This window comes from Seriola dumerili, unplaced genomic scaffold (genome assembly GCF_002260705.1).
Source record: "Seriola dumerili isolate Sdu_G_001 unplaced genomic scaffold, Sdu_1.0 BDQW01001417.1, whole genome shotgun sequence".
NCBI classification, from domain to species: domain Eukaryota; kingdom Metazoa; phylum Chordata; class Actinopteri; order Carangiformes; family Carangidae; genus Seriola; species Seriola dumerili.
Window position 1 is genome coordinate 375022 of NW_019175672.1, and position 16402 is coordinate 391423.

Genomic DNA, 16402 nt, shown 5'->3' on the forward strand with positions numbered 1-16402 from the left:
GTCCTTTCAGCACATAGTAAATTCACTAAGCAACAGTTATTGATGTGGAAACATTGATTGTTCACCACTTAGCTGTCTAGACAACTTTTCCCTGTGAGTCAGCAAAACTGTCCTCACTGAGAGCCCATCATCCTCATCATCATCCTCATCATCATCATTATCATCATAATTATCATCCTCGTTGTCATTATTCTCATCATCATCATCCTCATTGTCATCCTCATTGTCATTATCCTCATCATCATCATCCTCATCGTCATCCTCATCATCATCATCCTCATCATTATCCTCATCATCCTCATCGTCATTGTCATTATCCTGATCATCATCCTCATCCTCATTGTCATTATCATCATCATCCTCATTGTCATTGTCATTATCCTCATCATCATCATCCTCATCATCATTATCCTCATTATTGACCTCATCATCATTATCCTCATCATTATTATCCTCATCATCATTATCCTCATTATTGACCTCATCATCATTATCCTCATTATCATCATCATTATCATCCTCATTGTCATTATCCTCATCACCATCCTCCTCATCATCATCATCCTCCTCCTCATCATCATTATCATCATCATCATCCTCCTCATTATCATCATCATCCTCATTGTCATTATCCTCATCATCATCATCATCCTCATCATTAATCCCCATCATCATCCTCATCATTATCATCATCCTCATTGTCATTATCATCATCATCCTCATCATCATCATTATCATCATCCTCATCATTATCATCATCCTCATCGTCATTGTCATCATCATCCTCATTGTCATCATCATTATCATCATCATCCTCATCCTCATCATCATCAATGTCAGAAGGAAAGACTTTGGAGCTTCGTCGCCGACAGGAAGTCGGTCCATAAGAGTAAAGTGCTTCATATTAGCGGAACCTTAGACACCGGTGGTGATGAGGAGTGGGACGTCTTCATGAGAGAGAAACTGCTGATCGGATGGTTTGATTGGAGATGGTCAGGTGAAGGGGTGGAGGTGGGTCACAGATTCTGACAGCTTACGAGCGATTGGCCAAAGGTCGGTGTGTCAGGCTGTGATTGGGTGAAGACGAGAACGAGCTGGTGGAGCTTAGAGATGGTGGGAGACATGATGGTGACCTTGAAGGCGAGGAGGAGACAGTCCTAAACACCAGAGGAACTGAATTCATTGATTGTTTCCATCTCTGCAAGAAATCCTGTAGTTCATTAGCTCTGACCCAAATCAGTGGAGGAGATGTTCTTGCTGTGTTTTGCTCTCCAGCTTCAGTTCGGCTTCTTTTCATCTCAACAAGAAGCTGAAGAATTTATCGCAGGAACTGAGGAAACAAATATCTGAGACTCTGAAGTGCCAAAAGTTTCAACGACGAGGGAAACTCGATGTAATGTCACGCTGTTTTTCTTCTTGCTGTTGAGATATTATTCCTTGTTGATCATCGATCACCAGCCTGTGATCATCAGGTGTTTGGTTCAGTCAGGGAGGTTTAGTCTTGGATGTGTTCACTCCCGCTCTTTGGGAACAACCACCTGCTCCCGAGTCGCGGATTCTAATACCAGACATCCCAGTGTAGGAAGGTCAGGAGCCGTTCAGCTGACACCTGCAGAGTCCGAACTTGGAGGTGTGTCAGATTCCCAGCACAAACCAGACCAAGACCACTTCCTGTTCTCAGTTGGTCTGCAGTTGTTTTTGTTGCTGTGTTCAGATCGTACAAATCCGAGTGTGAGGTTTAAAAATTCCCTAAAATACAACTAAGCATTCCTCCACTGATGACTACAGCCCCCCCTGTCCCTCCCTCCCCCTCTCTCTCTCTCTCTCTCTCTCTCCCCCCTCTCCCTCTCACTCCTGTCTGTCGGTGTCACAGTAATTAAATTGGCCCTCACTGGGACGATCGTCTCCGGCAACTCTCATCTGCTTCCAGTTCAAAGGAGAGAGGCAGAGATAGAGAGGGATTAATACTGCAGGCTGCTGCCACGCAATTATCTCACTGCCTCCCACCACACACACACACACACACATGTTGGTGTACGGAGACACACACACACACACACACACACGTTGATGTACGGACACACACACACACACACACACACATGGACACACACACACACACGTACATACAGAGAGCGTTAACACCTCCTCCTCTCTCCCTCCCAGCACCTGTCCATCAGCACCTTCACATTCATCTTACGCTGCGTCTCCATCCATATTCATAGTGAACCACACTCCAGTGTTAAGTGTCTGAGTGTCAGAGCCTCACAGTCATTACACACACACACACACACACACAGTGATTGCAGGATGAAAGACAAGTGTGTGCAGAAGGTGCCGGATGATTTACAACCTCAAGTGTTCTCTAAGTGACTCCAGCTCGACAGAGCGTCGACATCAGTGGATGACTGTATGGAAAAAATATTTTAATGACTACCTCAGTATTTCTCAATTATTCAAGATCATCCTGAGTATTTAAAGTTAATTGATATAAGCATCAAGACCGATTACGTCAGCGCGGCGCGACTCTGCTGTCCCGTTTCAAATGTCCTTCAGATGCGTCGTCCTTTACCTGGTCAGTGACGGATCCAACATGATCCTTCATGGTCCAACATATCCCAAGATTCATTGCACACCCGTAACGAAAGCAAACAAGATCAACAGATGAGTACACTTTTAAATCTATGTATTGTGTTTCAGCCCATCTCAACAGCTAAAAGTTTTTGTGAAAAAGAAGTTACGCGTTGTTAAGGTTGCTAGGCGACAGGAGAGGAGCGGAACCATGACATCTTTATCAACACTAACGCTGAGTGAATGTCTCCATGTTGCTGTATCTGCAGTTTGAACTATTTCTGCTGTTAAAGTCTGTTTGTCACTTTAGTTCTGGCTTGTTGCCGTTGAACTATCAGACGTTCTGGTGTTGCCCACAGAAACCTTCCACTCGAGCCGTGAGAGCAGCAGGTCAGAGTTGTTCACTGCAACTAACTGACTTCCGGGTACGCAACAAGTGACAAACTATTTACAACTTCCGGGGCCTGATTTTCATTTATGATCTCATCAAGGTAAAACCGGATAATGGATCATTTTGTCTTTTTCTGTTTTTTGTTTCCCTATTTCTAAACAGGAACCGGGAAACGAGCTGTTTCCCGATTTCGGTTTTCTCATTTCAAAACGAAAGTTCGCTGCTCGCCAAGTTCAGGGACCCTTCAGTCTGCGTGAGACTCAGAGGTCACGATCGTTTCACAGCGTCTCGTACACAACGATCATCAGTACACATCATGTCTACTGGGTGATTGTGTTGTATCCCATGGAACCACTGAAGTCCTGTCTGCACATAATATGTTTAATACACATAAATCTTTTGGAAGACTGGGGCTCCATAATGAGCAGTTCACTGACATTCATCATTCAGGATTTTGCTATTTTTCCATTTCCAGAAATGGAAAAATGAGCAGCACAGGTTGGAGGAGGTGGTGAGTATCTAAACACCTGGTGAAAGACACCGGGCAAAGATGTGTGGAACATCTGGCACATCTGGTCTGAAAGAGTTTCCTCTGAAACTTTATCAAGTTCAGTAAACGTCTTCTTTTCTTCCGGCTGCGGGAATATTAAAGGTCAGGACTGTCGGCTCTCATTTAAATTCAGTTTGTTTACAGACGAAACAAAATGAAGCGCATTCTCAAAGAACAGCTGACTGAGCTGGAGTTAAAGCGAAACGCAGCTTTATAATAGAGACATCAGGTTTGTTATAATAGATGTCACCATGTGTCACGGTTTCATTTTCAATTCATCTGTGAGACATTACTGCTCGGAGGCTCTGGGGAGGCGGATAGCTCTCCTCATCTCTCGTCAGCGTGGAGGTGTGAAGTGGCTCTGACTCCCAGTGTGTCATCAGCGTGACACCAGGGCTCAGTCCCATCTACTGCCTATTAGCAGAGAGAGAGCTCGGCCAATCAAACGGCGTTTGAGACTTCCTGTATTCATGAGTGGAGCCAGCGCGCCGTCTGATTACTTATGTTGAAGAAAATTCACCCAAGTCCTTAGTTTCAAGTTTGCTGTAGTGATGCAAGTTTATTGGTATCCCAGGATACAGTGAGCCAACTGACACAGAGCAGATGTGAGGCAGTAGACTGACCCAGAGTGAAGGGCGGGGGGACAGTTATACAGTGAAAGACAAAGGGATGGACAACTGTATTTGCATATACCTGGGGTTACAGACATTTGGTCAGACAGGAAAGGAAATTAGAAACAAAAAGTAATGTTCTCTAGAGGTCTTGCAGTGTAACACCTAGATTCAAGTGATCAAGGGGGTAGGAGGGGCTCTTAGGCTGGATCAGCATATCCATAGGTTAACAAAACAAAACAAAAATTCGATCGAGTGGTATAAAGAAAAAGTGACAAAACTACGTGAGATAATTATCAAATGAAAATGTAATAAAGAAAAACAAAATCAATCGAGAAGCAAAACCAAAAGTGAGATAATTATCATCATATAAAATGTAATAGAGAAAAAACAAACAAAACAAAAGGTAGGATCTAAGCGTAACTAGTCAATCAATTTCAATTTTGAATAAAATCTGAACTGTCCTCTTTGTTTGGAGGGGCAGGGTGAGTTGTGGTGGACTACATGATTTTAGAAGTGCTTTTTGATATGAGTGATCCGAAGATGGACTTAAAACAGGTGAACAGGAGACTAAAGAAAACAAGATTCCAAAACCCAAGTACAAATTCAAAAATCAAATAACCTAATGTCTCAACTTTTACTTTGAACCGGTCAAACAAGCTAGTGGTGGCTGGACCATGTCATAGTTTGGCAATAATTTTTATGTGGTTAGTTATTTCTTGTATAGCATTGTTATTTGGTATGACCGTACAACATTCAGTCCCGATGATAGCACAGGTTCCTCCTTCTGAGGCCAGGAGGTAATCTAGTGCGGCACGATTCTGTAAAGTCATCATTCTTATGGCAGTCATTTCCTGTGTGAATAGAGACATGCCTCTTGCAGTAGAGTTTGCAAGATCTTCAACAGCATGGGAGAGGTCTCTTATTTGGTCCAATGTTGCCATAACTTCGTAAATTGCATAGGTGGAGTTGTAGTGTCACAGAAGCTGATGGGTGAAGCCATCAATGGGAGTCCTTCAGTTGTACTGTGTGGGATGAATCCACACACATAACAGTTGTTAGGATTTGGGCTATTGTCAGCTACCATTTTTGCCAATTGAAGATATGTGTTTGTTTGGGACTTTGGGGCATATGGGCAGTAGTTGGTTCTCTGTCGTGGTGTTCTGGTTGGTCTCTTTTCTGAAGTCTGTAGGTTTCTCTGTTTAATCCGTTTGGGCGTGCTCCAGGTGGCTGGAGATGTACATCGTTTTCTGGGGCTCCGGTGTCAGCGTTGTCCTTCAGCAAGAGGGGTCCTTTTTATGATCCTGACGGTGATGAGGGAGAATGTCCACAGGATGAGGAGGGTTCTTGTTGGTTTCTGGTGCACGGTAAATCCAGGTGGGACGGCCCTCACACTTGACTGCTGTGTTGGTGGTGAGCAGGACGTGTTGCAGCTTGGACCATCTGGGTTTCTGGGCATTCTTCGGCCTCTCTGATGCAGAACCAGTCCTCAGGTTGGATGTTGTAACAAGGTTCGTCGCTAGGAGGAGACTGGACAGCTTCTACTTGTCTGTGGATTTACTCAGCAACAGCAGTTAGAACACAGCAAAATTCTCATGTAGATGGCGTAGATCTTGACGCATTGCAGTCTTTCAACAATTGTTGACGCAGAGACATATTTACATCCATGAGAAAGCCAAAACCTATGATCCTTCACATCAGCAGCTTCTTGCAAAAAGAACCACGTCATTAGGGGAAACAAGGTTGTTAGCGGGTGTGGGAGAATAGAAGTTTAGAACTTTGACAGTAGTTTGGCCGCATGGTCGGCCAAACACCTTTTGCCCACAGTGTACAAAATCATCCAAATCGTCTGTAGTCTTTGTAAAATGTAATACATACCTTAGGCTGGGTGACAAGCCTTCGTCAGTACAAATAACTCAGCTACTTGGGCGGAGCTTGAGGATGGCAGGGCGACACATTCAATAATTATCACAATCAGCACAAATTACATACCCTGCCTATGGCACTCCATTTTCTCTAAGTCATCAGTGTAGGTACTAGAGTTTGGAAGGAAGAATTAATTAATCAATTAATTAAATTTCTTGTCAAATTTTCTTTGAGTGAACTTACAGAGTACTCGCCTTTGAAACACTTAAGTATTCAAACGTACTTTCACTTTATGTCAACACATTGTTGTATTGTTACAGGGTATTGACAGAACCTATTGGCTCTGATGCGGCTGACTGAATGTCTTGATTCACTGTAGAATCTGTAGAATAAAGTTTGTAGAATGTGATACAAAGACTGTAGAAATGGCTATAAAACAACTTATTCAACAAAAGGACAGCCATATCTGGAATTAGACAAACACCTGATACCTCGACATGCTTTCTAGAGTTGGACGGCAAATTTGTAGGTAGTGAAGTATTTTGTGTTAAACGCTGCAAACATTTAAAAGCTAATGGAATCTTAATTTAATTTAAATTCCAAATGGACTTGAAGCATCTTCTGCCTCATCTTTATCTGACATAGCCATCGTTAGGACAGTGCCACGTTCAAACTGAGCTGGTCAAACATGCAGCAACACAACATGACTGACAGTGTAGAAGTTTAACTGTGATTGCTTTGTTTTGTTTTGTTAGTTTGATGCAATTAACACATTGTATGATCTATCACACTTTAGAAAACAAAAGACGAGTTATTCTTTGACTAAAAGCTCTACTTCAAAGTAAGAGTACTTCATAAAGATGTAGTAGAGTCAAAGGTACACTATTTGTCTTTTAAGTGTAGTGGAGTAAAAGTCAGAAGTTTCTGAAACAATAATGTTTAAGTAAAGATACTGGAAAATATACTTAAGTACAGTACTGAAATACATGTACTTTGTTACTGTCCCCCACTACGTGGTACCATGACTCTGAGAAGTGGAGCTTACGACATCAGATTGTAAGTGCAAGTGTAGTTCCAATTAGCTTACAAGGTAGAGGTTCTGTTTCTACTGGTTCAGGTCTGGAGGAAATATAAGTAACAGGTTTGTAAGATGAGTTAGTTGTATCAGTGGGTGTGAATAGATTATGCCAATTTCCATGAAAGATTGGTTATGGGGAATTGAGCATCAACAGAGTCTGTGCTCGAGAGCTCAGGAAGCACCGATGTCTCCTGTGTCGCAGGTTTGTCGACTCAGTCCTCGACACACTGAGGAAATGTCTAACATTAATATCGGTGCTTTAAAAAGGTTTTATATTTTTTTAACCCATTTACTGCAAATATCCAGTGGTGGAAAGTAACTAAGTACATTTACTCAAACTTGTACTTTCCTGATTTATTCTTATTTATACGTCTGCTCCGCTGCGAGCTTGTCTATTAGAAGTTAATTTATACAGTGAACATAAAATCATAAAACCAGTGTCTAGTTTTGGGTAAATTTAACCAACATTTGACAAAGAATTAAAACGAATCCAAATGTATTCATCAGAACTTTGTCTTTTCTTCTTCGCTCCTCCTTTAATCGTCTCACAACCGCTCACATTTCTCTCGTGACCCTTTTGGAGGGGCCCGACCCAAGGTTGGGAACTAAACCAAATGACCATATGTAAAGTAATTACATCAGAAACATCAGTATTAACAATCTCATACACTGTACAATGATAAATCAGTCATGTTTTACTGAAGTATTTTTGATACTTTAAGTACATTTTACTGATAATACCGTTGTATTTTTACTTCCTTATTTTTAATGGAGTGGAGTCTTTTTACATTGTTGTACTGTGAAGCCCTCCATCTCCCCCACCGCCACCGTCTTTGGTTTGTTTCTGTTGGTAGAAGTGAAACTGTCGGTTCCAGGCAGCACAAACTCCTTTGATTTAAAACTGTGTTTGCAGATTCTTGAAACTTGTTTGTGTTTTCAGCCGAGTGAGATTTCTACCCGCAAATCAGTTGTAGGAAATATTATAGGACACAAAACAGAGGCTCAAATCTTCAATTTCTTTATTTATTTCATTTGAAGGAGCAAAATTCACAGTTCATGTGTTTTGCTACCAAATCAGTTGTTGCTCTCCCGCCCTGAATCTGTCCAGAAACGACACACATCAGATGGATCTTTAATGATCAAATATTGTCTATGAATAAACTAATAATAAAAAATAGTGATAGATGTACTGATAAGATTAAATAAAGTGGCAATAATTTTTGTAAAAAACTGCGTCACAGTCAGAGAGCAGCTGGTGAACATGGTGAAGCATTTAGCTGCTAAAGACACAGACGTTTCCTTCAAATCAACATAAAAGCTAAAAGTGAGTTTCTCTCTCCTCCTTTAGTCCTCGACTGGAGGATGACGGATCCTAACCACCCCATGAACGCTCTGATGCGTCTGAACCAGATCCACCCGGGTCTTCAGTACCGCCTGCTGTCCCAGTCCGGCCCGGTCCACGCTCCGGTCTTCACCATGTCCGTGGAGATCCAGGGAACCACGTACCAGGCCACCGGGAACTCCAAGAGGACCGCCAAGCTCCAAGTAGCCCTCAAGGTATTTACAGAGTTTAAAGAATTTAAAGAATCAGTGAAATCTGACACAGTTCTGACTGACATCATTTCATCTTTTCTTCATCAGTATAAAACTGTATTAAAAAAAAAAAAAAGTAGATTTCATGACGTTCTGAGATGAGAACTGAAGTGCAGAACGTCTTCGTAACAAATACAAAGAAGGAGAGAAACAAAACGAGAGTGTCACATCCACGCTCTCACACTCCTCCATCATTCATACACTCATCCTGTTGTAAGTCCCTGCAGACACACAGGTGAAAACACCGTGGAGACACGTGATTGGATGATGCTCCTGAGTAAATATGACATGTTTTTTTTAATTTTTTTTATTTAAAATTCAAGCACAAACTTTAAAGGCACAAATCAATTAAACATTTTCTGCATACAGTATTAAAGAGAAGGAAAACAAGAGCAGACTCAACCATGAGACGTGAGCTGGGAGGGAGGGTTTTAATCAAACGGCATAAACACGTCTAATAAATGAAAGTTTTATTCCTGTCCTTCATACATTGAAGAGATATTTCAAATAGATTTAATTCATTCTTCCAGATGTTCATTTGGAGCTCATGAATAACATCAGAAAAATGAAATAAAATGATTTAGCAGAAAATCCAAGTAGTTCTCTTTCATTCACGCTCGAGCTTTAACAGACGCAGAACTCCTGCTCAGATTCACACCGGAGGGAAAGATGTTGTTCAGGATCCACTGGAGGATTTATCCTGATTAAATCTTTTATGCAGAAAGTTGCTGCTGGATCGATTCAGGATTTTAAAGCTTTGACTTTAGCTGAGACAAATATTTTCTCTGCTCCTTCGTCCCTGTGCTCTCATACAACATTTCTTTTCAGCTGATTCGGTTCATATTCTGTTGACAAAACATCTCTAATAAACTCGTTACGTTCAAACCTTCAATACCGAGACGCCTCATAACTAAAACAATACTAGACTGCACCAGAAACTAATGAATAAGTTCAATGGGGAATTGGGTTTTATTACTTTATTATGTTCTCTAAATGAACAGATTAAATTGATCACACAAATCTCCTCAGTGTAATAAGTTTCCAAACTAACTTCCAGCCCATTATTAGTAAAGCTAAAACAATTAGTCAGTTAGTTGTTCAATGACTTTTTAAAATATTCGATTGATAATTTCAGTCATTTGTCTCTTTGTGTTTTTGACTGTTGATCAGACAAACTGATTGTTGTGAGTGGTTTATTACTTTTTGTCCAAAACCACTGATCACAAAAATAATCAGCAGATTAATCAATAATGATAATAATGGTTCGTCACAGCCTCACATCCACGTTATGCTAACAGGTCTCAGACTCTGACTTCTGCTGTAGTTTGTCACGTTTAGAGACGTGAAATGAACAGAACATTTTCTTTTTGTGACAAAGATTTTATTGAAGTCCGACTGCTCACACTGTCTCTGTTTCACACACATTTTTTCCTTCAGTTACACGTTCACACTCCCAGTACAGCCAGTCTTTGTGCTGTTGATGGTGTTGATGGTGTTGATGGTGTTGATGGTGTTGATGACCACTTCACTGCCTCACTACAGCAGCAGTGAGGTGGTCGACTGCCTTGCTCATGGACTGCTGAGTCACACATGATGACTTTTCTAATCAGATGAATGTTCAAATCTTTATTGTAAGGTAATGAAACGTGTGTGTGTGTGTGTGTGTGTGTGTGTGTGGTCTCAGGCGCTGCAGGCTCTGGGCTACGTGCTCAGCAGCGACGGAGACGTGGACTCTCTGAGCGCTGACGAGAAGTCAGATGGCGAAGGCAAGAACGACAGGATGTCGACCAGCTCCAGCTCCACCTCCATCACCTCCTCCACAGACGCACAGGAGGTGGGGAACACACACACACACACAGACACACACAGGGATTATTAACAAGTACACATGAGGTTGAGACTGATGCACAGACGGACAGTGGCTACAAACCTGTGAAGTGATGGAGATTCCTCACTATTCACAGCAGCACTTAAACACATCAGTGAGGTCAATTATGAAAGTGTCATCCTGCCAAAAACAACCTGGACCCTGAACTGAAGTCATCTGGGAAAATATTTGATGACATTTGGCTCGTTCCCACAGAAGTTTAATGGACTGATTATAAGTTGCTATCAGCCAAGTTCATGTAATGTCATGGAGGAGGGGTTTTAGAAACCTTTGAATGGGGGGGGGGCGAACCGGGCAACAATCAATGCATATTAGTTAGGAGTTATTGTACATGAGATAGAGGAAAACTTGAACCTGTTGCACCTCATATCTGTGACCAGAGGACGTGAGACCCGTGTGTCTGATTCTCTGTCCGTCTGCAGTCCAGAGCTCCAGGTCCGATCCTGACGGCGGGAGGTAAAAACCCGGTGATGGAGCTGAATGAGAAACGCCGCGGCCTCAAATACGAGCTGATATCAGAGAGCGGCAACAGCTACGACAAACGCTTTATCATAGAGGTACGAGAGCACGCACGTACATGCACACACTCACTATTGCGTTTCATAGATTTCCTGTCTTCCTTTCAGAAGGTCTTATTAGAAATTGATGAGGGAAGGAGCTTGTTTGATGTTTGGCTCCTCTGCGCTTCCTGCATTTCAAAAGTCTTTACACTTCTTATGAATGCCAGAGAAGACGCCGAACATGAAACAAATTTCATCCAATAAAATCAGCCTGAATCACTGAAGTTTATTTGGTTTTTACAGCTGAATTTTATTGTGGTGTCATGAACTGAGCTGCTAGTTTTCTGTCATAATCACTCAATGTGTGGCAGAAAATTTCTTTACAATAACACGAGCTGGAAACACACAAATCTTTATATGTAAAAATATTTGACCATCAAATGTTTAGTATTTTTTTTTAATAACTCATTTACACAAAATTTCAAATCAATAATGTTCTGTTGAACTTCCAAACGTTTTATGACATAATTCAACTACACAGCATTAGCCTGATAACACGAATCTAACATCCTGAGTGACAAAACATTGTGTAATCTGATCCTGACATATGCTCTACTGAGAAACAGAAACAAACATGTCTTATAGCCCCTGAATCCTCAGTGAGAACACGTCATATCTTTGTGTGGTGTGACAGGTGGAGGTGGACAAGCAGGTTTTCCGGGGGACGGGTCCCAATAAGAAAGTAGCCAAAGCCAGCGCCGCGCTGGCTGCCCTGAACAGCCTGTTCTCCGGCTCCAAGTCAACGACCAACAAGAAGAAACGGCCCAACCCTCCAGTGAGTGAATTAAACTGCTCCTGTAGTCAGCCTTAAGTGATCCATCATGTACAGTTGCTGATGTGTATTGAATTGAATTGAATTGAAGGCCTTTATTGTCATTGTAAGCTCTGCATACAATTAAATTTAGAGCACTGCTCCTTAATTGGTACATGTGAATAAATCAACACAATAATACACAAAATAATTACAAAATTAAGATGAATCAAGGGCATAGGTTTGCTTATGGACATGTCCCTACCAATATTTTGGGAGGACATGTTTAATGCCTAAGTATACTAAGACATTTTTATGACATTTTTCATGCCTTACTATACTATGACGTTTTAAATACATTTTTAATACCTTACTATACTATGATATTTTTATGACATTTTTCATGCCTTATTATAGACATATTTATGACATTTTTAATGCCTTACTATACTATGACATTTTTGATGCTTTACTATATTATGACGTTTATATGTTTAATGCCTTACTATATTATGACATTTATATGTTTAATGCCTTACTATATTATGACATTTTTATGACATTTTTAATGCCATACTATACTATGACATTTTTGATACCTTACTATACTTTGACATTTTTATGGAATTTTTCATGCTTTATTATACTCTGACATGTTTATGACATTTTTGATGCCTTACTATACTATGACATTTTTATGACATTTTTCATGCCTTACTGTACTTTGACAGTTTTATGACATTTTTGCTGGCTTGCTATAATATGACAGTTTTATGACATTTTTCATGCCTTACTGTACTATGACGTTTTTATGACGTTTTTAATGCTTATTATAGATATATTAATTACATTTTCATTCCTTACTATACTATGACATTTTTAATGCCTTACTATATTATGACGTTTTTATAACATTTTTAATGCCTTACTGTACTGTGACAGTTTTATGACATTTTTGATGGCTTGCTATACTATGAAATTTTTACATTTTTCATGCCTTACTATACTATGACATTTTTATGACATTTTTCATGCTTTATTATAGACATATTTATTACATTTTTCATGCCTTACTATACTATGACATTTTTATGACATTTTTCATGCTTTATTATAGACGTTTTTATGACATTTTTCATTCCTTACTATACTATGATGTTTTTATGACATTTTTTAATGCCTTACCGTGCTATGACAGTTTTATGACATTTTTCATGCTTTATTATAGACATATTTATTACATTTTTCATGCCTTACTATACTATGACATTTTTATGACATTTTTCATGCTTTATTATCGACGTTTTTATGACATTTTTCATTCCTTACTATACTATGATGTTTTTATGACATTTTTAATGCCTTACTGTACTATGACAGTTTTATGACATTTTTGACGGCTTACTATACTATGAAATTTTTACATTTTTCATGCCTTACTATACTATGACATTTTTCATACTTTGCTATACTATGTTGTTTTCATGACATTTTTAATGCCTTACTCTACTATGACGTTTTTAAGACATTTTTGATGCCTTACTATACTATGACATTTTTGTGACGTTTTTGATGCCTTACTATACTATGACGTTTATATGACATTTTTCATGCCTTACTATACTGTGATGTTTTTATGTTTAATGCCTTACTATACTATGACATTTTTCATGCTTTACTGTACTATGACGTTTTTATGACATTTTTGATACCTTACTATACTATGACATTTTTCATGCCTTACTATACTATGAAGTGTTTATGACATTTTTGATGCCTTACTACAATATGACGTTATTATGACATTTTATTGCCTTACTATACTATGACATTTTTGATACCTTACTATACTTTGGCATTGTTATTACATTTTTTATGCTTTATTATAGACATATTCATGACATTTTTGATGCCTCACCATACTTTGGCATTTTTAATGCCTGATTCTACTATGACATTTTTGATGCATTACTATACAATGACATTTTTATGACATTTTTCATTCCTTATTATATACATATTTATTACATTTTTCATGTCTTACTATACTATGACATTTTTAATGCCTTACTATACTATGACATTTTATGACATTTTTCATGCTTTACTGTACTATGACAGATTTATGACATTTTTGATGGCTTGCTATACTATGACATTTCTATGACATTTTTGATACCTTACTATACTATGACATTTTTGATGCCTTACTATACTATGACGTTTTCGTGACATTTTTGATGGCTTACTATACTAAGACGTTTGACATTTTTCATTCCTTACTGTACTATGACAGATTTATGACATTTTTGATGGCTTGCTATACTTTGACATTTTTATGACATTTTTCATGACTTACTATACTATGACATTTTTATGACATTTTTGATGCCTTACTATAATATGACGTTATTATGACATTTTAATGCCCTACTATACTATGACATTTTTGATGTCTTACTTTACTATGACGTTTTTATGACATTTTTGATACCTTACTATACTTTGACATTTTTATGAAATTTTCATGACTTACTATACTATGACGTTTTTATGACATTTTTAATGCTTATTATAGATTTATGACATTGTCATTCCTTACTATACTATGACATTTTTCATGCTTTATTATAGACATATTCATGACATTTTTGATGCCTCACCATACTTTGGCATTTTTAATGCCTAACTATACTATGTAATTTTGATGACATTTTAAATGTCTTACTATACTATGACATGTTTGACATTTTGATACCTTACTGTACTCTGACATTTTTATGACATTTTTCATGCTTTTCTATGCTATGACATTTTATATGCCTGACTCTACTATGACATTTTTCATGCCTTACTATATTATGACATTTTTATGACATTTTTGATGCATTACTATACAATGACATTTTTATGACATTTTTCATGCCTTATTATATACATATGTATTACATTTTTCATGTCTTACTACACTATGAAATTTTTAATGCTTTACTATACTATGACATTTTTTTGACATTTTTAATGCCTTACTATACTATGACGTTTTATGACATTTTAATGCCTTACTACACTATGAAGTGTTTATGACATTTTTCATGCCTTATTATATACATGTCTTACTATACTATGAAATTTTTAATGCTTTACTATACTATGACATTTTTTTGACATTTTTAATGCCTTACTATACTATGACGTTTTATGACATTTTAATGCCTTACTACACTATGAAGTGTTTATGACATTTTTCATGCCTTACTACAATATGACGTTATTATGACATTTTATTGCCCTTTCATGCCTTATTATAGACATATTTATTACATTTTTCATGCTTTACTATACTATGACATTTTTCATGCCTTACTATACTATGACATTTTTATGATATTTTTCATGCCTTACTATACTGTGACGTATGACTTTTTTTTTTCCTTACGGTACTATGACAGATTTATGACATTTTTGATGGCTTGCTATACTATGACGTTTTATGACATTTTTCATGCCTTACTATACTATGACATTTTTAATGCCTTACAATACTATGACATTTTTATGGCATTTTTCATGCTTTACTATACTATGACGTTTTTATGACATTTTTAATGCCTTACTGTATTATGACGTTTTTATAGTGTTTTTAATGCCTTACTATACTATATTTTTGATGCCTTACTATACTATGACAGTTTTATGACATTTTTGATGGCTTGCTATACTATGACATTTTTAATGCCTTACTATACTATGACATTTTTGATGTCTTATTTTACTATGACGTTTTTATGACATTTTTATGCTTTATTATAGACATATTCATGACATTTTTGATGCCTCACTATACTATGACATTTTTATGACATTTTTCATGCCTTATTATATACATATCTATTACATTTTTCATGTCTTACTATATTATGAAATTTTTATGACATTTTTCATACCTAACTATACTATGACGTTTTTATGACATTTTTCAAGCCTTACTGTACTATAAAAACTATAAAATATACTATGACTTTTGTTTACGTTTTATGCCATACTATACATACAGGTTTTTTGGCATTTTTATGCCTTACTATACTGTCTTGTTTGATGCCTGACCATACTATAATATTTTTATGACCTTTAATGCCTTAATATACTATGATGTTTTTTTGACGTTTTATGCCATACTATACCATGACGTTTTTGGCATTTTTCTGCCATACTATACTTGGATGTTTTTTGGCATTTTTATGCCTTACTATACTGTCTTGTTTGATGCCTGACCATACTATAATATTTTTATGACCTTTAATGCCTTAATATACTATGATGTTTTTTTGACATTTTATGCCATACTATACTATAACGTTTTCTGCATTTTTCTGCCATACTATAATTAGATGTTTTTTGGCATTTTTATGCCTCATTATATCATTTCGTCTCATACCTGGCCATACTATGACGTTTTTATGACTTTTTATGCCTTAATATACTAGGATGTTTTTTTGACATTTTATGCCATACTATACTATAACGTTTTCTGCATTTTTCT

At 37.8% G+C, this 16402-nt stretch overlaps 1 protein-coding gene across 1 annotated transcript in view; it reads left to right on the top strand.

Annotated features, from left to right (window-relative positions):
• Positions 1-16402, top strand: part of LOC111238536 (spermatid perinuclear RNA-binding protein-like) — a 50316-nt gene that overhangs the window by 23447 nt on the left and 10467 nt on the right. The window contains exons 11-14 of the mRNA XM_022768104.1: positions 8416-8624; positions 10345-10494; positions 10971-11105; positions 11743-11883. Coding sequence (XP_022623825.1) covers positions 8416-8624; positions 10345-10494; positions 10971-11105; positions 11743-11883 — 635 coding nt within the window. The remainder of the gene's footprint in view (positions 1-8415; positions 8625-10344; positions 10495-10970; positions 11106-11742; positions 11884-16402) is intronic.